Below are 25,651 nucleotides of genomic sequence, written 5' to 3' on the forward strand. Positions count from 1 at the left end.
AGGGAGGAGGTGGGAGAGGGAGCAGAGGGAGGGAGGGAGGAGCACAGGGGACTGTGGTGATGGTGCACGGGTGACTTGGGGAAGGAAATTCTATGGGGACTCAATCTGAGGGGGTGGGGGAAGCAAATATTGTCTAAAAAAATTAAAAAATGATAAATGTTAAAGTAAAAAAAAAAGATTATATTCAGAAAACTGCTCAAGAAGCACTGAATGTTACCCATGGTGGGGCCATGACTCAAGTCTTGTTTTGAAGGGCTGAAGTTAGATGGGCAATAAATACTCTTCTCCAGAACAACAACAACAACAACAACAAATATCCTAGCTCAGATATCTCAAGGTCGTTTTGTATTTTAATAGTCATATATGATACTATTATGATCTCATTTTGGCTATGGTTCTGCTACACCTGATGTTATGAGAACCATGAATTCAAACTAGGAGGTAATTTCAAACTGAAAGCAAAGAAAATAATGAAATTTCAACAGTATTTAAAAAAATTATAATCATTCTAGTTCATCTAGTTTTCACATAATTAATTTTGTTCCATTTAAATCCAACTTTTCCTATACTCTGGAAATTCATACCCAGTTAGTTTCATTTCTGAGGTTACGATTTAGCATCACTTCCCACTCAACACACCAAATAAGTCTGATTTTTTTGGTCCTCTCTGTTTTATATATGCAGAGAGGGCAAATCCTTTTGTTGTGTTCTAGGCAAATGCAGAAAGAAACAGGGTTTAGTTCTCTTATTTTTAATATGTATGTATTTAATTTTTGATTTTACCTTTTTGTTGGAGGTTTTAGCTAACATTTTAATTTAGATCTTCGTTAACTTAGAATTGGGAACCAGACACCAGTCAGTGGCCAGCCTGTTAACACAAGATAGATCCTTTATAGGTCAAACCTCAGGTTTTTCTGGACACCTTGGCTTACCTGGGAATGCTGGAAACATGTGGTTAAAGGAATCCTGGTAGGGTGACAGGAATCTGGCAACAGTTGCCCTGTGGGCAATCATCTCTGTGCTTATCTCAGGATACACGCGCACAGTGATACCCTGTCCCCTTTGGGCTCCCTGCTATTGTGGCTGCACTTGCATTTTGCTCATCTCACTTTGGTCCTCATCAAACCCCTTCTCGAATGGACAGGTAGGAATAGTGCAGTGACCAGTCTAATTGCTAGTCAGCTAGAGGCAGGTGTGAGGAACTTCTCGGCTCCTCTTCCCAGTGCAACCAGCAAGTGGGGAGAGGGAACGAGCTGCAGTGATTCATACCCTAGGGGAACAGAATGGGTTTTATTTCTTGAATTTGGGGGTCAATTTTGTAGTTTATTATAATTAGGATTTGCCACTTTTTGTCACAGATGAATAGATCAATCAGTAATCCTCGAATAGGATTGAAAACACATTTAGCAATAAATAGATTTGATTTAAACTTATTTGTATGCTTCAGGGCCTCCCCGGTGGCTCAGCTGTTGAGTGCTGGGTTGCGAAGCTGTCCAGCAGCCTCTGCAGCGCCGGTTCGATCCCCGGCTGCTCCCCGGCCACCGGAGGAGGGTCCCACATGGCGCGCAGACCTCTCCTGCCGCCCGCTGCTCCCCTCAGCAGTGTACTTCGGTCCTTCTGCCTGCTCTGCTCCCCGCTCTGGCTCTGGTGAATTCTCTCACCCTCCCGTGCTTCTGACTGTACCCAGTCCTTGTATAAATTAAAAAAAAAAATCTTTAAAAAGAAAAGAAAAGAAAAATCTTTAAAAAAATAAACTTATTTGTATGCTTCATTAATATGTTTTACTTCTTTTTCATGCTGCTATCACTTTAAGTTTAAGAAATATTTATAGTGTAGGGCAGCTCTATGAAATTGAATCCTGTTAAACGCTTTTGTTATAGAGAAGTTTCTCGAATATTGCATGTACTGACCATGATGTTGACAATGGTTGGAGGGAAACCACCTAAGGAACCAGTTGGTCATACCTGGAAGTGGGTGTTTGTGACATGCAAAGTAAATCTTGATTCAGAGCGGCTTCCCCAGATCCCATGTGATTTGGATCTGCTTTCATCCACCTCACCACCATTTGACACAAAAGGTATATTCAGGAGGGTTTCTTTGGGGTTCCTTTGATGTCATGTTATCTGGGGAGCAGGCAACATGGAGCAGATGGTACAGCCCTATAAAGTCTTAGCGCTTCACATCTTCAGTACCCTCTGCAGAGGCGGCCACTCTGAGTCTGCACCTGCAGGGAACCCTCAGCTTCTGGCATCTGTGGGAAAGGAAGGAGAGAGTCTCTGGGCTGGTGAGAAGGACTTTCTGAGTCTGCACATGATCCCTGTGTATCTGGGGGGAGCACAGATGCCAGCTCAAGTCTGGTGGGGTCTTAGGGATGGGAGAGTCAGAGAAGGAACCCAGACCGCAGGTATTTGTAAAGTTGGACAGTGGTGGGTTGTTCCAGGAGGTTCCAGAATGCCCAGAGGCCCATCACTTTCCCTTGAGGTTTTCTGAGTCAGAAAGGTTGGGGGTAAGGATGGGAAAAGAGAAAGGAAGTTCATCCCTGTGACCTTGTGCTTCTCATTTGCCCTTGGAGGACAATGGCCAGAATATGCTTCCTGCTGTTCCTCTCTGTGGCCACCAGAGGGTGGAGCACAGGTGAGTCCCTGGGGCAACAGCACCTTCAGCTCACCTGTGTGTGCAGTGCGGTTGGGGCAGAGAGGGGCAGGATGCCCAAGTCTTGGTCAGAGGGGAGTCAGGAGCTGTACGAGCCACACTGGCAGCTGCTAGAGCTGTGGCCTGGTGCTGACCCAGGTCTCCTGGGTTGGAGCTGAGGCAACAAGGGAGCCCTGGGGCTACTCTGGGACTCTGAGTGACTGGGAGGGGTTAAGGAGAGGGAAGGAGGGACTGTTTCCCCTGCCCGCTGCTGCTGCTTCTGTGTCCTAGGCCTCAGGACACCAGGGGGAGCTGTGGTCAGTCTGTACCAGGGGGCATCTAGTGCCCTTTCTTGCAGAAGCCACAAATGGTGATTGTGATTAGTTAGTGGAGAGGAGGAATCAGTCTGTACTGGCCAGTGGGTCAGACCCTGTAGCAGAGAGAATCCAGACCCTGAACCACAAGTCTGCTGAGCTGGTGAAGTAGATAGGACTGGGCGCTGCCGGCAGGAAGGATGGTGCCAAGTCACTAGATATTCATGAAAATACTCTCGTTGCTCTAGCAGCGGCCCCATTTCATGAGAACAAGACCTCTCCCCGGCACTCTTCCTACCCTAGAAGCTGCAAGGAAATCAGGCAGCGCTCCCCTGTAGCGCGAGGTGAGTCACAAACTGGTGCAGATTTGCTCCTTGAAGCCACTTTTTAAAAAAGATTTATTTTATTTATTTATGCATATAAGAACTGGGGTCTAGGCTAGAGGTGCAGGGGGGTGAGGGGATTCACCAGAGACAGAATGGGGAGCAGAACAGGCAGATTAACTGAATATACTGCTGAGGGGAGCAGCAGGTGAGATTAGTGAGGTCTACTGTGCCATGTGGGTAGCTCCTTGGCCGGGGATCGAACTCCTGTTGCAGCGGCTGCAGCTAGCTTCATAGTGTTGATCTTAACCACTTGCGCCACCAGTGAAGCCACTTTTAACCAGACAGACCTGCATGGACATGAGAAAGGGCACTGGCACCAACAGTTCAGATTCAGCTCCCACATGTGGACACACCAGGGGAAATCTAGGGTGTATGTATCTATCACCAGTCACAGCAGACTTCGCCTCTGCACCTGGGACACTCGGTTTTCCCGTGATATTTAAGGTGGTTTCGAGCGTTATGAGCTGTACAAGGTGTCCCAAATGTAAGCAGTGAGCCGCTGGCTCATGGATGAACACAGAGAGGCTCTGAACCTGAAACAAGAACTTTATATCTGGACAAATTCCAACAGGCTGATGTGAGAAGGCCAGGTTGCACCTGCTCATGCACTGGGCTTGACACACAGGCTGGCGGTGGACTAGACAGAAAGAGTTTTTAATATGCAGACAGTTTATTACATACACAGGTTTTAATTTATTGATCCCTTAAGTGACATCTTAGAACAAAGGGTCAAGAGACAGGGCTAAATGCTGGAGGCTCTGTGCTGGGGACACACCGTGTCAGCTGTGCAGTCTGGTCACTGCAGTTGCCTCCTCAGAGGTGAGGGAGGGGTTGGGGCTCAGCTCAGACCTCAGCCGAGCTGGGGCAGGGTCATACACCATCCTGACAGCTGAGTCAGCAGCTCCTGGAAGGGAGGGCAGGGGTGAGAATGACATGGCAGTGGCCGCACAACCTCCTATTTCCACGACTCGGGAGCACACGGCAGCCCGAGGCTGAGGCAGTGTGATGGGTCAGCCTAGCCTCTGTGCCCATGTGGGGACATGCAGGGACCAGGGTGCTTTGAGAAGCCTCTCCCCAGGCTGAGTACAGGGAACAGCGTGGACAGAGGGAGCTGGCCCTGAGTGACAGCAGTGAGTGAGCCTGCCCTGGGCTCTGATGCCACTCCAGATGTGGGCCACAGATGTGTGGCCTCTCCTGGCCACAGAGAAGCCCTAGCCAGGGGAGACACACAGCATCTCTGCCTCTCAGGCTGTTTGCTCTCCAAACTCTTGAGAGAACAGCCTGGAACCAGGGCACTCGCCTCTGCTCCCAGGTGAACCCTGGAGACTCCTCCTGACACGTGGCCAGGTGAGGGGCCCCAGCGTCTACCAGGCCTCCCACGCCTTTCTGGTCGTAGGGTTGGATGGTCATGGCTCTCAGACAGGGCCTCTGGGCTGCCTCCCCCTGCAGATGGCCTGTATTTCCTCCGCACCGAGGATGGGGTCGTCTACCAGACCTTCTGTGACATGACCACTGACGGGGGCGGCTGGACCCTGGTGGCCAGTGTGCACGAGAACCACTTGGCCGGGAAGTGCACGGCGGGCGATCGCTGGTCCAGCCAGCAGGGCAACAGGAATGACTACCCAGAGGGCGATGGCAACTGGGCCAATTACAACACCTTTGGGTCAGCAGCAGGGGCCACCAGCGATGACTACAAGGTTGGTGCCACCCACTGCCCCCTGAGAGAGAGCAGAGGAGCATGTTTGGCCCTTATCATGGCAAAGAGAGGGATGGGGATGGGTTTTGGAGATCAGGCTGGAGAGAAGACTTACCTCCATGTCTTGTGTGATGGCTCCTCCAAACTAGGCTGCTAGGGACCCGACGATGGGGGTCCTCACCTGCGGGTTTTAGCTCTGAGCACTGCTTCCTCTGCCTCCTGAAGCTCAGGTCTCCCGCCCACTGCGGGCTGCATGTGGGGGTTTGCTTGTGGGAATCCTGGCTGGTGAGCCCCGTGTCTGTCCCTCCCAGAACCCCGGCTACTACGACATCCGGGCCAAGGACCTGGGCATCTGGCACGTGCCCAACAAGTCCCCACTTAAGAGATGGAGGAGCAGGGCCCTGCTCAGGTACCGCACCAACAGCGGCTTCTTCCAGAACCTGGGAAATAATCTGTTTGGCCTCTACCAGGTACGCAGGGTCTGTCTGGGGGGCATTTTCTTCAGGGAACAGGGAGGCAGTACTGGGGCGGGGAGGAGTGGGCTCTGGTCCCTGTCCTGCAGGGCTGCTCTGGGCTGCTGCTCTTCTCTCTGCTTCATGGTGACCTGGTGCGCCGCCTCCCTCAGAGAAGCTGAGCCAGAAGGGAGAGAAAGTTGGGGGGGAAATGGAGAAGGACTCGGTAGGAGAGACGCCTCCAGGGGAGACAGGAATTACCGATATTATTATTTTTTTTGGGGGGGCCAATGAAGGTAAGTGTTTCATTTTTAAAACCTATCATTAAAAAGAATGACAAACACATATAGAATTATACTATAATTGTTTTATTTTGCTGTTTCATTCTAAGAATGTAATATAATCTTTTTCAGAGAACAGTTAGCTGGTCAAATTTTTACTTAAAACATTTGTTCATACTTGACCAGAGATGTTTCATAGGCTACCATGTGAATTGGTAATTCTAAAGTCTTTTGTTAAATATAAACGTTTTCCTAATACTACTCTTAAAGTACATCTCATTTATCTTCCTCCTTAAGAACTGCATTGTTTTACTGTAAACAGTTTAAACACCTGCAGTAAAGTAGGAAGTTTGCTAAGCGTAGAGGTGCTGTGGTTAATGCTCAAAATAGTGTGGCCAGAAAAAAAGCAAGCATTACATTAAATATGAATGCGATCCTTACAAACACAAATTGAAACTTTTTTCCAATTAAAAAAACCTAGTCCAAAAAGTCTCATTCTATAAAGATTTATCATTTCCAAATCACAGTGAATGAAACTTGAGCTATTTACCAATTTTGTTTCTACTATGTGCTCTGAGATACCTTACCAAAAGCTGGTATCTGACACAACAGAACGATATTTGCAGAATGCAGTATTGTAGTGACAGTACTGAGGGTGTTACAGACATATTAAACTCTTCCGTATTAAATGGTTACATCCTAATTATTTATATAGATCATTGGTCCAATAACAAAAAATAGCTGGAAATTTATCTCATTCAGTGTTCTGAGATAAAAGGGTAAACCATTCTTTCCATTATTTTCTGTTGATAAATCCCTTTGTATATTGAAATCTGATCGCTATTAAAGTCTGGCATTTTGCCAGGCTGCTGTATGAAGAGGATGCTGAAGGCCGTCACTATACAGCACACTGCTACATAAGGGCTCTTCCATTCACCAATTCTGGCACACTTCCAAATTATACCCAACAATCCAGTTTTATTTCTGTCTAGGATGCTGGGTGCCAAAGATCGGATGTAAGCACAGGTACATATAAGCAGCAAGATTACAGTCAGAAGACTCTGAAAATTGAAAATGGCAGACATAGAGAGGCCGGCCAAGCCCCAGCTACATCACCCTTCCAGGCCTGGGGTGGAAGGAGCGTTCAAACCACCCCCTCGCAATCACTGATATTATGATGATTTCTGAATATGACTCTGGGGGATCCCTGCCCCCCAACCCTTACACCCCTCTGTGGCAAAGTCACCACCATCCTCACACAGCTTCTGTGTGTCCTTGCAGAGATACCCAGTGAAGTATGGAATAGGCAAGTGCTGGACGGACAACGGCCCTGCTATCCCCGTGGTCTATGACTATGGTGACGCCAAGAAAGCTGCATCTTATTACTCCCCACTTGGTCAGGGTGAGTGTTTGATCCTTAAGCTTGTTCCCCAACACTTCCACACATTCTTGGGGGAGGTGGTAAAGAACAACAATCATTACTGTGAACATATATGTGTTCATATTCAAACATTGTAAATGTGCTGAATTCTTTTCTAGGAACTTGAATGTTTGTGTCACTTAATCACCATGGCTAAATGCAGTTAGAGGGGGCTTCCCCGGTGGCACAGCGGTTGAGTGCTGGGTTGCGAAGCTGCCCGCGGCCTCTGCCGCGCCGGTTCGATCCCCGGCTGCTCCCCGGCCACCTGGGGAGGGTCCCACATGGCGCGCAGACCTCTCCTGCCGCCTGCTGCTCCCCTCAGCAGTGTACTTCGGTCCTTCTGCCTGCTCTGCTCCCTGCTCTGGCTCTGGTGAATTCTCTCACCCTCCCGTGCTTCTGACTGTACCCGGTGCTTGTATGAAAAAACAAACAAACAAATAAATAAATAAAACATGCCTCTATTTTAAAAAAAAAATAAATGCAGTTAGAAATATGATTATGTCCTTTTTATTTATTTATTTATTTATTAAAGATTTATTTATTTATTCATACAACCATTGGGTACAGTCACAAGTGCGGGAGGGTGAAAGAGTTCACCAGAGCCAGAGAGGGGAACAGAACAGACAGAACGATGAGATACAATGCTAAGAGGAGCAGCAGGCACGGCAGGAGAGGTCTGAGCGCCATGTGGGACCCTCGCCGGGGGCCGGGGATTGAACTGGCGCTGCAGAGGCTGAGGGCAGCTTTGCAGCCCAGCGCTCAACTGCTGCGCCACCAGGGGAGGCCCTGATTATGTCCATTTTATAATATAGAAAGCCAGGCTGCTTCATCACCGTTTTGTTTGGTTTCATATAGTTATTTAGCTCACGTAAGCTAATGTTCACAGGAAAGAACAACTAGCAAGACAATGAGAAAATTTCATTTCTTATGAATGAAATTTTAGCAAAAGAAAGTCACAGAAGGGCCTCCCCGGTGGCACAGCGGTTGAGCGCTGGGTTGCGAAGCTGCACGCGGCCTCTGCAGCGCCGGTTCGATCCCCGGCTGCTCCCCGGCCACCGGAGGAGGGTCCCACATGGCGCGCAGACCTCTCCTGCCGCCCGCTGCTCCCCTCAGCAGTGTACTTCGGTCCTTCTGCCTGCTCTGCTCCCCGCTCTGGCTCTGGTGAATTCTCTCGCCCTCCCGCGCTTCTGACTGTACCCAGTGCATGTATAAACAAAACAAACAAACAAACCAGCAAACAAATAAATAAAGCATGCCTCTATAAAAAAAAAAAAAAAAAAAAAAAAGAAAGTCACAGAAGTGGTCTTTTTTAAGAAAATAAAATCTGGGGGCCTCCCTGGTGGTGCAAGGGGTTAAGTCTCAGCACTATGAAGTTATCTTGAGCCACTGCAGAACAAGTTCGAGCCCCATCCAGGGAGGTGACGCAGATGGCGCAACCGACCTCTCCTGTCTCACCCGTTGTTCTGCTCAGCAGTGTATTTCAGTAAATCCGCCTGTTCTGTTCCCACTGTCTCTGGTGAGTCCTCTCAAGCCCCGCCCCCCACCCCGGCACCTCTGGCCTGTACCCCAGTTCTTGTATGCATAAATAAATAAATCATCTATCGCTATTAACCCTTGATATTTTGTGGAAAACAGGTAATGATAGACAGGTGAGAAATGATAGACAGGGGGTGGATAGCTGCACCCCCTGCTGGACCTTTGTGGGTCTTCTTTTATTATTTTTAAAGATTTATTTTATTTACTTATGCATACAAGAGCTGGGGTGTAGGCTACCGGTGTGGGGGGTGAGAGGATTCACCAGAGACAGAATGGGGAGCAGAACCAGCAAAATGACTGAAATACACTGCTGAAGGGAGCAGTGGGCAAGACAGAAGAGGTCTGCTGCACCTTGTGGGTTGGCTCCCTGGCAGGGGAGCCACTCCCAAGCTGCAGTGGCTGAGGATAGCTTGATAGTGCTGAGACTTAACCCCTTGTGCCACCAGGGAGGCCCCTCTGTGTCTTCTTGGTGATCTTTCTGAGTCTACTTTCCCGTGTAAGCCTTGGGCAGACAAGTGTTCTCTGTGAGCTCAGCCTTGACTTCTTGCCCCAGTAGGAGAGAGATGCCCCCCAAGCCCAGGTGAAGGCCAGGGCCACCAGCCACAGGCCCAGAGGTGCTGGCCCACCCCTATGCTGCAGTGCTGGCTGCAGCCAGAACTGCCTGTCAGGGAATCCCTGCTGGGCACAGAAAGGTGGTTCTAGCTCCTTCTTTGACCTCCTGACCCTTTCTCTCTTCTTCCTTTCCAGAGGAATTTGTTGCTGGATTTGTCCAGTTCAGGGTGATTAATAGAGAGAGAGCAGCCAATGCCCTGTGTCCTGGGATGAGAGTTACTGGCTGCAACACTGAACATGTAGGTTTTGTGGACAGTGGCATTGTCTGTGTGTGTGTGTGTGTGTGTGTGTGTGTGTGTGTACTAGTCTTTTTATTCTCTTGATGGGCTCTTATTCATGTTAACAAAAATCAGTTTGTCAACATTTTCCTGTATGATTCGTACATCAGTTTTGTTCATGAGGGCTTTCTCTTTCCTTCTGTTGAGATCATGAAGATATTCTCTAATGTTCATGTAACTTTCAGAAGTTTTATGTGTTGGCTTTTCAAGTCTTGTAGGAGAAAGTGGCATGGCTGGGTGACTGGACACTGCCCCGGGGGACATCTGAGGATGGGCTAGGAGGAGAGGGAGTCAGCCTCACAGAACAAGGGCATCTTCCACTCACCTGACTGTCCTTGACCTGATGTCACAGCTACATATTTTTTTTAAATATTTATTTATTTTTGCATACAAGGGCATAGGCCAGAGGTGCAGGGTGGTGAGACAATTCACCAGAGACAGAGTGGGGAGGGCTGAACAGGAGGATTGACTGATATACACTGCTGAGGGGAGCAGTGGGTGAGACAGGAGAGGTCTGCTGTGCCACATGGGTTAGCTCCCTGGCCAGGGATCAAACTCAGGCTGTAGAGGTGATAGTGCTGAGATTTAACCCTTAGGTCACTGGGAAGTTCAGAGATCAGTGTTCTTAACAGGTTGAAAGAGCTTGCATGGACCAGGGACAGGAAGATGATGGGTCAACAATTCTTGACAACAGATGAACATGGGGGTTGGAAAGTGAAGGGGACCTTCAATTGTTTAGGGACTGGTGCCATCCATTTAGAAGTGATGAGGAACAGCTTAGGGGCATCAAGAGAGATGAATCTTTTGTTTGGGTCTGCAGAGGTGAGAAGGCTGGGAGGTATTGAGGTGGAGGCATCCAGGGAGGCTGTGAAGGGAGGTGAGTGGGGGCCCGGAATGGGAATGCTAATGAAAAGATCAAAAGGAACTCAGGACAGAGAATGACTTGTCTGTACCGGGCGAGGAGACTTTATGGGAGGGGGTGGTAAAGACAAGTATGACCAGGACCAAAGATTCCAGGATTCGCCCAAGAAGAGCTCACAGGCGTGGGCTGCAAATCTCTTACCATGTGTCTCCCTGCTTCCCAGCACTGCATCGGTGGAGGAGGCTTCTTCCCAGAGGACAGTCCCAGACAATGTGGGGACTTCTCCTCCTATGATTGGAGTGGATATGGAACCCAAGTTCACTGGAGCAGCAGCCGGAGCATAACGGAGGCGGCCGTGCTCCTGTTCTACCGGTGAGGGCTCTGTGCTGGGAGACTGACCCAGCTCCTCACCCCAGATGCTCAGAGATGGGAAAACTGATTGTTAGCAAGGAGGAGAGGAGAATAAATTGCATCAGCATGTGACTCTGGATTTGTTTGAATTCTTCTCAAAATTGGGTGAGACCTTAAAGCACATTTTTATTTTATTTTTTAAAAGATTTTTTATTTATGCATACAAGAACTGGGGTATAGGCCAGAGGTGTGGGGGGTGAGAGGATTCACCAGAGACAGAGTGGGGAGTAGAACAGGTGGATCTACTGAATTACACTGCTGAGGGGAGCAGCGGGTGAGACAGGAGAGGTCTGCTGTGCCATGTGAAGTATTTCTCTTACCTATCTAATCAGGTCATAGTGCTACTGCTCAGAAAGGCAAACTCTGACACAGGATTAGTTCCTACAAGGAGGCATTTATTAACCAGTGGTGCCATGTCAGGAGGACAACATAGACAGGGTTCAAGAAAAGGTTGCCCGCCATAATGAGTTATATATTAGGTATGCAGGTATGTGGAGGAACAGATCAGTTCTATGATAGATGAAGGAAGGGCTTGAGAACTGAATATGACATTGGGACAGAAATGAGGAACCTCCTTGGTGGCGCAAGTGTTAAGATGCAATCTATGAAGCTGTCCACAGCCACTGAAGCACGAGTTCGATCCCCGGTCAGCCATGGAGCAACCCACATGGCGCAGGAGACGTCTCCTGTCTCTCCCTCTGCTCCCCTCAGCAGTGTATTTCAGTCAGTCTGCCTGTTCTGCTCCCCACTCTGTCTCTGGTGAATCCTCTCACCCCCACACATCTCTGGACTGTACCCCAGTTCTTGTATGCATAAATAAACAAATCTTTTAAAAAAAAGAAATGATAGGCTGTCCGAAGTATTCGAGGGGCTTTGTACATACTTCTTCTCAAATAGTTTCTGGACTGGTCAGTAATAAATTTTCAATAATTTGTGGTAAAGTGAGGAAATTTAGGATAAAGTAGTATTTTTGTATGAAACTAATTTATTTAAGGTAAAAATTTATATCCTGAGATGACCACCTTCTTATTTTGTTGTTCAAATTTCCTTTTTCTGTAAAATGAGGATAGTGGTAGATATTTACTTTTCAAAAAGTGTCTTAACTTTGCGAGAAAGAGAGACATACACAAAAATGCTAACAACACCCCTTATTGGTCTTCTGCTCATCTATTTTCTCTTTGGAAAGTGCATAGGTCCATGAAATCCACAATATGGGAACAATGCTAGTAGATGGCTTCTAAGATCTGTCTTTTAAAGCCTTTAATGTATTTATAGAGAATCTGCTCTTCGGCTTCCAAGGCTTTACTTCCTTTGGGCTGGGTTCCCACTGGCCTTTCTGCATAAAAGGTGTTCTCACCCCACATCAGGAGCCTCTGCAGCGAAAGCTCAGCTCCTGGCCCCCAGTGCCTGAGGAAGTCTGTGATGGAGAGCCAAAAGAAGTGTGGGGTTTAAGGCAAGGGGTCCTTGGCTTTTGAGTCTTTGTAGAACTGATAATGACGTGGGTGGGGCAGGGATGGTGATAACCTGCCCAACCGCTTCCTGCTGCTCCTCTTTGTGGCCACCAGTGGGCGCAGTGCAGGAGAGTTCCTTGTGGTTTCAGTCCCTCCTCCCACCTCGTGGGATCAGTAAGCAGAAGCAGGCTAGGGGTGGTGTCTCCTGCATCAGAGGGGATGTCTAAGGACAGAGGCCTTGTCTTGCTGAAAGCTGATTTCTGATCTCAGGTAGTATTTGGTCTGTACCAGTTAGGGTGTTTGGCTGAGGCATGTCCAGTGGCATGAGGGGCTTTGTGAAAAGTATGTCCCCTCTGAGCCATGACCTGCTCCTGAGACCTTGGCCCTGGGATTTTCAGAGGAGTTGCTTGGTCTGTTTTGTGCCCTCTTATAGTCTTCCTCACCACTACAAGAGTAAAAATGGCATTTAAGATCTATATTTCTTTCTTGTCTAGTTAAACAAAAACCATGTATTCCTAAATATCTCATGAAATCTTCATGAAATCACTCTTTGCTAGCTTCATTTTAGGTGTGAGGAAACCTAGGCTCGATGTCAGTAATAATTCCAAGGGTACTCAAAGAGTAAGCGTTGAACTACTTATAATTTAATGCCTACAGCAACGCCTGGTATTTTCTCCATTGTTCTAGACTTTCAGAATTGTTTGCAAACTCCCGAAAGTTTGCAGCATTATACAGAGTTTTTCATTTTGTACCTACCCTACACCCTGGTTTTTTAGTCACATGATTCCCCTTACATTTCTTCAGCAGGGTGTGCTGTGCTCTATTTTTTTCCCCATCCTTTTGTACATGGTGGTCTCTCTATCTTGAGTTCTTTGTTTCTATTCATACGTTATTTTTATTCTCTCACAATAAACTAGGATGTCACACAACTCTCACACAACTAATGTCTAGTACCTAGAACATTAATGCCAGAGTTCAAGACTTGGTGTTTCCGTGAATGCGTTTCCTGAAGGAGGTGAAGCATCAAAAGAATGTCTTGTTCTGGTTGATTCTGTGTTAACAACTTCTATGCATGAAATGTTAGGCTTAGGAATATAGATAGAGAAACACCTATTCTCCTTCCTGGTAACTCTGAAAATAGCCAAAGGAATTAGGAGCACAGGGAAAGCATTTTATTCAAACATTTCCTAACATGCACAGGGATGGATACATTTGCATATCCTTAACCTGAGGACACTTTTCAAAAAATTGAAAAGGAAGAAACACTCCTTAACTTATTCTAGGAGGGCAGCACTGCTCTGATATCAGTCAGACAAAGGCACCACAAGAAAAGAAAGCTACCAATATCCCTAGTGAACATTGCTACAAAAATTCTCAACAAAATAATAGAAAATCAAATATATCAGCATATTAAAATAATTATGCAGGGCTTTCCTGGTGGTGCAGGGGTTAAAGTCTCAGTGCTATCAAGCTGTCACTAGCTGCTGTGGCCTGAGTTCTATCTGCTGAAGACCAGCTCTGGCAAAATGTAGGGTCAGATGTCCCTGGAAGGATGAGATGGCCTAGGCCAGTCCTGAGGGCTGAGGGGAAGGGGAGTGAGACAGACGCAGACACTCTTATATTGGTGCAAGTATCTCCTCCTGAGGGTCTCAGTGGGTCTTTATTTATACATTAAGGCAAGCGGTGGGATTACATCATTGTATGCATAGAAGCAAAATCGAAACAATCAGTGCATTCCTTTCCCATAGACATTTTGGTGCCTAGGTGTTTTGAGAAAAGAAGTAACCTTAAAAGTTAATAGATAATTAAAACGTAGGCTCATTAATTCAGCCTATACAACTACCTAGGACAACTAATAGTCCTTGGTATATCCCTATTGCCAAGGATACAATATCAGGAGACTCCTCTATCTATATGGCCTGCAGCAAGAGACCAGTTGCTTCCCAGTAATCAGTTATTGGAAATTTTTTCTGCCTAGAAACTCCTAGCATAATCAACTTTATGATTCATTACAAGGCTTCTTTATGGAACTTCCATGTAAGGAATATTGCGGCCAGCTCTGGGTTGCTTATCAGGCATGCCCTTGCACAATAATTATTTCCCATTGTCAAGTGGGCCAAATTAGTCAGTGTTTAATTTTTAAGTAGGTAATTCTCCGTGCCATGTATTTACAATATTCTTATATGTATAATTTATTGCCCAATGTATTTACTGAGAAGTTCTTTCTTATTATGAACAGGAACAAAAAACAAAGGGATGTTTAATCTTTAGCCCCATGGTGTGAGGCACAAGGAATCTTCAGCCCCCCAGTGTGAGGCTCTTTGAGCTTTGGCCCCATGGTGTGAGGATTTTTTTCTTCAGCCCCACAGTGTGAGGCTCTTTGAGCTTTGGCCCCACGGTGTGAGGCCCTTTTCTGAGCTGCTTGCCAGTGTCTTACCTGGCTGGGGCAGCAAGGCCCCCTGCAGGATTTCCTCCCCCTTTTATTTTTGGCCATCATTTGCATAATTCTTAACTCAATTTGTAGTTGTCTAATAGCACGGAAAAGTAATTTGATAAACAATGGGAAGAGAAGTAGCATATGCATGGTGACAAGCAATATGATATCAATAGTAATAAATGATGGGAACCAGGCGGCCTTAGTGGTGTAGTGCTGCAAAGAAGCCAGGAAGGAATCAGCAACTTCGGCAGGAGTAGAAGAGGAGACATGAGATAAACTAATTGCCTTAATATCTACCTTCAAAGCAGTAAGGTCCAGGGAAACATATGTGTTATTCTAAATACCCAGCAAATGATTTTTGACATTATTCTAAGAAACAGAAGATGAGAGTAACACAAATTCATTTATAATCAGAGTGACATTTAGTGGTCAAGTGAGTTTTGATATGCTGAGTTTGATTACCAATATGCAAAAGTGTTTCCTTGAGAACATTTAAACAAGTCTTAAAATTTTTTTGTCTAAGAGCATAAATACCAAAATCATCATACCATGTTCTTCTAGATCTACAGGCAGTATCACATAAGGAGGTTGATAAACAATTACAAAGGCATTTGGTCCAATACAATTAGTTCATAAACATTCTGAACATGAGATGATCGCAAGCATACTCATAAACATGTTTTCAGGGGTCACCGCAACACCTTGCCCCTCCACGATTCACTGTACTTGATTGGAGAGTTGTTTTAATTGTCCCCAAGTTGGCAGGTTGCTGCGCAGCGTGGCAGTAGTTGAAGATGCAGCAGGACTTGTTGGCGACTCCTCAAACCTCAGTTGGTGAAAAGGAGGAACCAAGGTGTCAGTGGCTTCTGGAGAATGGGTGGGACTATGCTTAAGAGGAATAGTTAGAGGAGGTAAAGGCCTATGTGATTGCGGGAGAGGAGGGAGCCTGTGAGACATGGTGTTGAATTCAGCATCCTGTGGAAAAACACAAGCATAGCCTCTCCCACAAGTTAAATGAATTAAAAAAATTTTTTTTGAAGGCAGAGGAGGTGTAAGCTCCTGTCTTATAGCCTTGGCTATAAGACATTATCTGTCTTAATAGCCTTGGCTTTTCTGCATAAGCAAAACAAAACATCAAATGTTGAGACACACCTTTAAAGGCTTCTCCCGTTCCAGCTGTAGCCATAATCAAATGGGAGAAGGTGTCTACAGAGACATGCACATAACTTAATTTTTTAAAGCTGGGAACATAAAGTTTTAGGAGGAGCTGCAGCGTTAGGAGAATTAGTTTCTCTTGAAGCAATTTCTGATTTCTGAGGGCAATTTTTACTGAAATGGCCTGTGTGGCCACACGAAAGCAGGCTTCAGTATTAATTAGTCTTTTTTCCATCATATGAACAAATTGATCAAATAATGTAATACTGTCAAATTTCCAACACATATCATTGTTTCTCTTCAAACCCATTATTTGCAGGTTGTATAAACCAAGGCAAATAAAATTGACTTTCCCTCAAACCTTCTACAACTTACTACATATCCTCAATTTTAGCTTTTTCTCTATTTTTCCACATTCTGGCACAACCAGACATTTTAATTTTAATACAAAACTACTCTCCCTTTCCTTCTTTTTTACTTACTATCAGTCATCAATTGCTTTTCCTCTTTTCTTCAGACACCACTAAAACTTTCAAAAAATCATGATGGTGGTTTCCTTTCAGTAGTCCAGAACACAAGGAGGTGCTTTGTGTGTTCGCCACCGCAGAATGCTACTTTAAACATTGCAGTTTTTAAAATTGGCTTAAAAACAGTGTGGCTTGGTTTCACTTGGTAAAGTTAATATGATAAAAAAATTTACATATATAAGTATAAATATATACACACATTTTTAGTCAAGAAAGAAAAATACTTTAAAGATACATTTAAACAGAGTAGATTTTTTTTTTTAAGATTTATTTATCTATTTGATACAAGCACGGGGTATAGTCAGAAGCGCAGGAGGGTGAGAGAATTCACCAGAGCCAGAGCAGGGAGCAGAGCAGGCAGAAGGACCGAAGTACACTGCTGAGGGGAGCAGCGGGCGGCAGGAGAGGTCTGCGCACCATGAGGGACCCTCTCTCCGCAGCTGGGGATCATGAGGGACCCTCGCTCCGCAGCTGGGGATCGAACCAGCGCTGCAGAGGCTGCGGGCAGCTTCGCAACCCAGCGCTCAACCGCTGCGCCATCGGGGAGGCCCCAGATTAGATTATTAATATTTAACATTATAACTTTAAGGCATATATGCTTTGAATTATATCATAAAATTTGAACTAGTTTCTGTATATCAAAAATTTTGGATCATGATCTCAAAATTTGTTTTTATGAGAACTTATATAGGTGCCGTTTATAATTAATTTTCCGGAGGTAAGAAACAAAACAAAAACACAAAAACAGATACAAACAGACACAGAGATCTCTTGATAGACATTTAAAATTTTGGCCATGTGTATATATTTTAAGAGGTAGTTATTTTACCAATATGTATGAAGATACTGAGCTTTTTTAATGAGTTAAAGGCTAACATCTGTACAGAGAATAAGTGTCTAATCTTAATTATTACCAAAGACCTTGGGCTTGAGACCACAACAATCATGGCAGTTTTTACTAACTTTTTTAGGTAAGAAAATATTTTTCAAGTTTATATATTTTTAAGAAATGATTTTTTGGCTTTAGGTTGTCAACACTTGATCTCACTGAGAACGAGCATATTTTAAAACAAAAAAGAGCATTGTTATTTTGAGAACAGGAGAAGAGGTAAATTTTTACAGTCTGCCTGTTTTAGGCTTTTATCAAAACCTGAGGTTTAGAATTTAGCTCAAAAAAGTCTGTATTATTACTTTATATTCTACCAGGTAAATTAATTTTAACAAGAAACTTAACCTGTTACAGGTCCAATAAGTAAATTTATTTATTTATTTATTTTTTAAAAAGGAAAATTCTTTCTTTTTTTTTAAAAGGTTATTTATTTATTTATTTATTTATTTATTTATTTATTTATTTATACAAGCACTGGGTACAGTCAGAAGTGCAGGAGGGTGAGAGAATTCACCAGAGGCAGAGCAGGACACAGAACAGGCAGACTGACGATACACTGCTGAGGGGAGCTGCGGGCGGCAGGAGAGATCTGTGCGCCATGTGGGAGCCTTGCCCGGTGGGTGGCTGGGGATCGAGCCGGCACTGCAGAGGCTGTGGACAGCTTCGCAACCCAGAGCTCAACCACTGCGCCACCAGGGAGGCCCCCAATAAGTAAATTTAAAAGCTTTTATTTAACCAATAAGCATTTTGTATAGCTTGTTAGTAAGTCCAAAGTAACTCATCAGTTTTTACCTCAGACAACTAGACTTTAAAATCAGAAAAACACAGGGAAATAGAACTTTTTAAAGTTTTTTAAGGTGGACAAAAGAAGAGTCCAGTCCCCCACAGCAGGAAGGCAGTAGAGACCTGCCAGTGATCTCTACACCGTAGAAAAAATCCAGGCAGCTGTTTGTTGAGACCAGGGGCAGCTCCGACCTATCTGCTGCAGTGGGTTTATGCTATTTTAATAAAAACCTTTTAGTCATATTATGGTCTTATAGTCTCATATAGTCATATTTAACCATTTTTTAAATCACTTTAACAATTGTGAATGAACTTTGAATACTATTATTTAGAAATACATTTTTTATTATATATATATATATATTTTTTTTTTTTTTTTTTTTAATAGAGGCATGCTTTATTTATTTGTTTGCTGGTTTGTTTGTTTGTTTTGTTTATACATGCACTGGGTACAGTCAGAAGCGTGGGAGGGCGAGAGAATTCACCAGAGCCAGAGCGGGGAGCAGAGCAGGCAGAAGGACCGAAGCACACTGCTGAGGGGAGCAGCGGGCGGCAGGAGAGGTCTGCGCGCCATGTGGGACCCTCCTCTGGTGGCCGGGGAGCAGCCGGGGATCGAACCGGCGCCGCAGAGGCCGCGCGCAGCTTCGCAACCCAGCGCTCAACCGCTGCGCCACCGGGGAGGCCCTATATATATATTCTTAAAAAGAACAAATGGCAAAACTCTAGTGGGGGGAATCACTAGAGGGGGGAGCCTAGCCTCCTCCCCAAATAATTAACAGGAAAAGCTTGAAGCATTTCTTCTTCCATTTATAAGATCATGTTGCATTATCTCTTACTTGTTTTTGAGTTTTTATTTTTATCTCCTAGCAATTTTAGCCAAGTCCGGCCTGGAAATTTGGGCTGGAAATTAGTTTGGATTTTGGAATGGTTTCATAATTAGGAGCTGATGCCCCCGCAAGGAGGTCAGTACTGGCTCTGGAATCAATTTTGACTTTTGAAAAACAATTTTGTCATCTGAAGAATTCTGATCACTTTTCCTAACACTGCAGGCTATTTTTTTTTTTTTTTTTTTTTTACTTTCTCTTTCGCATCTTTTGTTTCGCCTCCAGCCAGGTTAAAACGATTTATCTGTTCAGGCAATTGTTTTGTTAGTATGGGGCTGTCAGCTGAGGACTCTTTGATGTCTTTTAAGGATACAGACAGCTGTGATTCTCTGAGTTTTTTATTTATCTTTTCTAATTCAGACCCTTGATCTAGAATGTCTTGTAGCAGCCCCCACAGTGAAAAGGCATCTATGGGGACCTTTTCAGGTCCATGGAGAGTGTAATAGGTTGTCATTTCCTCTCCCACTCTGGCCCAAGTTCTCACATCCAGAGTTCCATCCCTCGAAAACCAAGGAGAATATACCTCAACAAAATTTAGAAAGCTAGCCAATTGTGCATGAGAGGTCTTAAGCCCTCTCTTAGCAAGTGTATACTTAACTATATCAATAAAAGAGTCCTCTTTCCCTAGACTTGATATGGCTCATAACTTCCCAAAATAAGACACCCACTCTCCTTATTGTTCTGAATTACTGCTCCTCTCTACCCTGCCTTCTCTACAGGGGGGCATGTGCCTTATCCACGAGCAGATCCTAGCCATCCCCAAAAGGAAAGAAAGATTACCTTTCAGGTCCCTGTTCCAGGAGCCACTTGCCGAAGACCAGCTTTCAGCAGGTGTCCCTGGAAGGATGAGACGGCCTAAGCCAAACCTGAGGGCTGAGGGGAAGGGGAGTGAGGCAGACACAGACACTCTTATATTGGTGCAAGTATCTCCTCCTGAGGGTCTCAGCGGGTCTTTATTTATACATTTTTTTAATTTTTTAAATTTTATTTATTTATTTATTTATTTTTTAAGGTAAATTACTTTATTAAAGAGAAAAATGGCTTCATGAACTTACTGTACATTCCAGTTTAGTAAAAGGCACTAACCCTAGGCACAGAGGAAAATACAAATGAAAGAAGACTCATGTCTTTTCTTGCCTTTCCTACCACAGTGGATCTACAAGAATACAAACTACTTTGCAAGGCAGTTTTTTTCCCTTTTAAAATACCATGTTTTCTTTATTTATACATTAAGGCAACAGTGGGATTACATCATTGTATGCATAGAAGCAAAACAGAAACAATCAGTACATCCTTTCCCATAGACATTTTGGTGCTTACGTGTTTTGAGAAAAGAAGCGACCTTAAAAGTTAATAAATAATTAAAACTTAGACTCATTATTTCAGCCTAAACAACTACCTACGACAGCTAATAGTCCTTGGTATATCCCTATTGCCAAGGCTACAATATCAGGAGACACCTCTATCTATATGGCCTGCAGCAAGAGACCAGTTGCTTCCCCGTAATCAGTTATTAGAACATTTTTCTACCTAGAAACTCCTAGCATAATCAACTTTATGATTCATTACAAGGCTTCTTTACAGAACTTCCTTATAAGGAATATTGTGGCCAGCTCTGGGTTGCTTATCAGGCATGCCCTTGCACAATAATTATTTTCCATTGTCAAGTGGGCCAAATTAGTCAGTGTTTAATTTTTTTTTAAAGATTTATTTATGTATTTATACAAGCACTGGGTACAGTCAGAAACATGGGAGGGTGAGAGAATTCACCAGAGCCAAAGTGGGGAACAGAACAGACAGACTGACGAAATACACTGCTGAGGGGAGCAGCGGACACAGCAGGAGAGGTCTGTCTAGCCATGTGGAACCCTTGCCGGTGGCTGGGGATCAAACTGGTGGAACCCTTGTCGGTGGCTGGGGATCAAACTGGTGCGAAGCGGGCAGCTTTGCAGCCTGGTGCTCAACCGCTGTGCCACCAGGGGAGGCCCCAGTGTGTAATTTTTAAGTAGGTAATTCTCCGTGCCATGTATTTACAATATTCTTATACCTATAATTTATTGCCCAATGTATTTACTGAGAAGTTCTTTCTTATTATGACCAAGAACAAAAAACAAAGGGATGTTTAATCTTCAGTCCCACGGTGTGAGGCACAAGGAATCTTCAGCCCCTTGGTGTGAGGCTCTTTAAAAGTCTTCAGCCCCATGATGTGAGGCCCTTTTCTTAGCTGCTTGCCAGTGTCTTACCTGGCTGGGGCAGCAAGGCCCCCTGCAGCATCTATCCTGGGCCAGGGAGCTAACCCACACTGTACAACAGACCTCTCCTGTCTTAATCGCTGATTCCCCTCAGCAGTGTATTTCAGTATATCTGCCTATTCTGCTCCCCACTCTGTCTGGTAAATCCTCTCACCCCTACACCTCTGGCCTACACCCCAGTTCTTTCATGCATAAATAAATAGATTATTCACCATATCCAAGTGAACATTTCTAGATTGCAAATTTGATCAGTATAATACACCACATTAACAGAATGAAAGATAAAAACTACATTCTTCTCTCAATACAGATGATGTTCTGTAACAACCTTTCATGATAAAAACAAAATAGAAATAGAAAGAAACAACTTCAACATAATATAAATCATGTTTGAAAAACCCAGAGTGAACATTCTATTCAGTGGTGAAAGATTGAAAACTTTTCCTCTAAGATCAGGAACAAGGCAAGGATGTCTGTTTTTGTATTTCTTTTCAGCAAAGTATAGGAAGTTCTAACCAGAAACTAAGCAAGCAAAAGAAAAAGAAGACACATGAGTTGGAAAGGAAGAAGTAAAATTTCTCTTCACAGATTATATGATCATATATGTATCATAAATGTAAAAGATTCCACAAAATATTGTCAGTAAGAAATGATTTTAGCAGAGAAACAAGATACAAAGTCAATACACAAAAATCAGTTGCAATTCTGTAGCTAACAATGAATAATCCAAAAGGAAAATTAAGTTATATTGTTAAGATATTAATAATTTCTCAAAATGATGTATAGATTCAATACAATCCCAACCAAAACTCTGATGATGTTTTATTCCCCTCAGAAATGAAAAAAACCCATCCTAAAATTCCTATAGACTCTCCAGGGACCCTGAGAAGCTAAAGCTGTTTTGAAGAGGAAAAAGCTGGAGAACTAACATTTACTGATTTCAGAACTTAACTACAAACTCATAGTAATCAAAGCAGTGTGGTTCTGGCATGAAGACAGCTATATACATATATATATATATTCCATATATATGGAATAGACCAGGGAACCTAGAAATAAACCCTTGCAAATATGGTCAAATGATTTTTGACAAGGATAGCAAGACTATTCAGTTGGGAAAGAATAGTATTTTCAACAAGTGGTGTTGGGAAAGTGATATCCACTTGAACAAGAATGAACTCTCACCTTAATCCAAGTAAATAAAAAGGAAACATTACCTAAATTTAAGACCTAAATCTATAAAACTCAGAAGAAGTCATAGGGCAAAAAGTTCTTGACTTTGGATTTGGTGAAGATTTTTTGGATATGACACCAAAGGCATAGACAACAAAAGAAAAAGCATACTGCATGAACATTAAAAAAGATTGTACATCAAAAACTACCTACAGAATGGGAAAAATATTTGCAAATCATTTATCTGATATGGGATTAAGATTCTATATATAGAATACTCCTAAAACTCAACATCAGCAATACAAGCCATTTCAAAAACTGGCAAAGGACTTGAATAGCCATTTCTCCAAAGAAGATATAATAATACCAATAAACACATGAAAAGATGTACAACACCACTAATCACTACTGAAATGCAAATTCAAATGACAGACTCTCTCATGCTCATTAGGATGGCCGTCATCAAAAACACAAAAAATAACAAGTGTTGGGTATGAAGAAAGTAGAACCCTTGTGCTCTCTTGGTGGGAATGTAAAAACTGCACAGCTGCTGTGGAAATAGTATAGCAATTCTTTTTTTTTTTTTAAGATTTATTTATTTATACAAGAACTGAGGTACAAGCCAGATGTGGGGGGGGCGGTGAGAGGATTCACCCGAGACAGAGTGGGGAACAGAAGAGGCAGACTGATGAAATACACTGCCGAGGGGAGCAGCAGGCGAGACAGGAGAGGTCTGCTGCACCATGTGTGATCCTTGTTGGCTGGCCGGGATCGAACCTGTACTGCAGAGGCTGCAGACAACTCCACAGTGCGGCACTCAACCTCTTGCACCACCCGGGAGGTCCAGTAGTATAGCAATTCTTAAAAAAAACAAAAAACAAAAACAGCAAATAGCATTACTTTATCATTCAGCATTTCTACTCTTGGGTGTAAACCCTAAAAAATAGAATTCTTTTTTTTTCCTCTTTTTCTTTCTTTTTTTTTTTTTTTAGGTATTTTGTTTTCCTCCATCAGATTTATTATTTCATATCATACTTCACTCAGACTAAAATTTTAAAAATGTAACAGTTAAAGAATGAAGGGGTTCTGAAAGGTTTATAATGACAGCCCTGCCTCCCCATTCTTAACCCTCAGTTCTACTACTTAGAGGCTGCTGTTTTGAATTTCTTTTCTTTTTTTTAAAGATTTATTTATTTATTTATACAAGCACTGGGTACAGTCAGAAGCGTGGGAGGGTGAGAGAATTCACCAGAGCCAGAGCGGGGAGTAGAGCAGGCAGAAGGACCGAAGTACACTGCTGAGGGGAGCAGCGGGCGGCAGGAGAGGTCTGCGCGTCATGTGGGACCCTCCTCCGGGGGTCGGGAGCAGCTGGGGATCGAACCGGCGCTGCAGAGGCTGGGGGCAGCTTCGCAACCCAGAGCTCATGTGCTGCGCCACTGGAGAGGCCCTGGAAATGTAATTCTTGAAGAGATATTTGTATACATTGTTCATAGCAGCATTAGCTAAAAAGTGGAAAGGACCTGAGTGTGCATGGAAAAATAGATCAGCAAAATGTGATCTATATACAAGATGGAATAGTATGCAACTGTTAAAAAGGGAAAATTTGACTTGTCATAACATAGATGAAACTTGAAGACATGATAAGTGAAATAAGTCAGTCACAAAAAGATAAATACAATATAATTCCACTCACATGAGGTATTTATAGCATTCAAAGTGAAAAGGCTTTCTCTGAGACATTTATTCAGTCCTTCAGCATCAACAATTTATAGCCCCATGAAGACCCAGCCAGGCTCTGGAACACTATGTTAAGGAGAGCGTGGACTTCTGTGTGAGCTCGGGGTCAGGTAGGGCAGCATGCAGAGCAAATTGCAGTTAGTGTGTGGAGAATCTGTGAAGGACTGCAGGACCTAGTGGAATGGCTGCTCCCAGGGGAGGGCAGATCCTCCGCATGCCCGGTGGGGAGAGAATGGAGCTGGCATTGGGGAAAAGAGGGTCCGGAAGCCAGGGCCTAATTCCTGTTGTTCTTTATTTACTTTCAACCTAGTTGGCCCTAGTTAGGAAATAGAAGTCCGTTGGACCTTATTTTCATCTTTTCAGGAGGACAGTCACCTTCCTTTTTGCATTGTGTCGTGAGTTCCTCTTCTCAAGGTCGAGGTTTGGCCAGATCAATTCTGAGAAAACAGCCAGAGGTGAGGGCTTCCTCTTGGGAGGACACAAGGGAGAGGAGGGAAGACAACCTTTAGCTCAGCCGGAGAAAAGGGATGCAGGGCTAGGTAATAAACCAGAACAAGCCTCACCCCAGGCTCCCAGTGTTTTTCACGCGTGCTCTCAGGGATTTTTTTAAAATTTGGTTCTGAAAACTGCCTGGTGTGGATGGGGTGCTGAGTACTGCTGACTCCACAGGCTCAGAAAGTAACTTGGTTAGGATCACACACATCCAGCGGAACAAGGACTCGGTCTGCAATTTTACCTCCTAATCTAGGCCCTGTGCAGAACAGCATGCCGTCTCCACGGGTAACAGGGCGATCGGCTTCTTCCTCTGTGCAGCTTTGCTTAGGGTGACTGGAAACAGATCAAGGCTGGAGGAAGTCAAGTAGGGCTGACTGAGGGAACTGAAAGTATCTGCTGCAAAGGGGAAGATGAAAGAAAATGGCAGGGACCCCAGATGTGTGTTGTGAGGTAGGAGTCAGCATTTCTGCCCTTCCCGGGGCGAGGTGGATGGAGGAGGTCTGGCCTTCCGGGAGCGTGGAGTCGAAGTAGAGAGTACAGCAAAAATAGATCTCATCCTGCCTGGGTGAGAGAAGGCAAGAGTAGGAAGCTCCACAGGAAAGTTGAAAAAGAAAAAGCAGTAGAGATAGGAAGTTGGAGCAAAAGCAAATTCTGATGAAAATATTTTAATTTGCACCTGCTTCTACTTTGGAGTTAACTTCAACTTGCAAATAATTCCCCGGCCTGTTGGGTTTTTTAGAGTCCCCAATCCTTGGGTGTCTTCCCTAGTACCTCCTCGCTGCTCCATCCATCACCACCTATCCCACTAATCCAGGCACCACTTTCCAGTCCGCACACCTCACTCTTTTCCCTCCACCCCACAATGTCTGCTGGGAGGGACAGTCCAGTATAAAGACTATTTGGTTCCCATGTAAGATTTTCCCTATTGTCAATAGGATGGAGAGAACTGGAAAATTCCTTGAATAAAGCTGCTTCCTTGAATAAAGGGG

General features: G+C 44.3%; 2 protein-coding genes across 2 annotated transcripts; one reads left to right on the plus strand and one right to left on the minus strand.

Annotated features, from left to right (window-relative positions):
* The first annotated feature begins 2,046 nt into the window (after nucleotides 1-2,046).
* Nucleotides 2,047-10,898, plus strand: LOC119241391 (intelectin-1-like). Its single transcript, XM_037506657.2, has 9 exons — nucleotides 2,047-2,077; nucleotides 2,573-2,634; nucleotides 3,025-3,053; nucleotides 3,220-3,289; nucleotides 4,781-5,028; nucleotides 5,339-5,497; nucleotides 7,042-7,162; nucleotides 9,464-9,567; nucleotides 10,692-10,898. The coding sequence occupies exons 2-9, from the start codon at nucleotides 2,577-2,579 to the stop codon at nucleotides 10,842-10,844; spliced, it is 942 nt and encodes a 313-aa protein (XP_037362554.1). The 5' UTR covers nucleotides 2,047-2,077; nucleotides 2,573-2,576; the 3' UTR covers nucleotides 10,845-10,898.
* LOC119240267 (protein kish-A-like) lies at nucleotides 6,519-6,845 on the minus strand. The gene has a single exon (XM_037504629.1). The coding sequence runs from the start codon at nucleotides 6,843-6,845 to the stop codon at nucleotides 6,519-6,521; it is 327 nt and encodes a 108-aa protein (XP_037360526.1).
* Nucleotides 10,899-25,651: the final 14,753 nt, after the last annotated feature.

This window comes from Talpa occidentalis, unplaced genomic scaffold (assembly GCF_014898055.3).
Source record: "Talpa occidentalis isolate TD23 unplaced genomic scaffold, MPIMG_talOcc4v2.1 talOcc4.12, whole genome shotgun sequence".
NCBI lineage: Eukaryota > Metazoa > Chordata > Mammalia > Eulipotyphla > Talpidae > Talpa > Talpa occidentalis.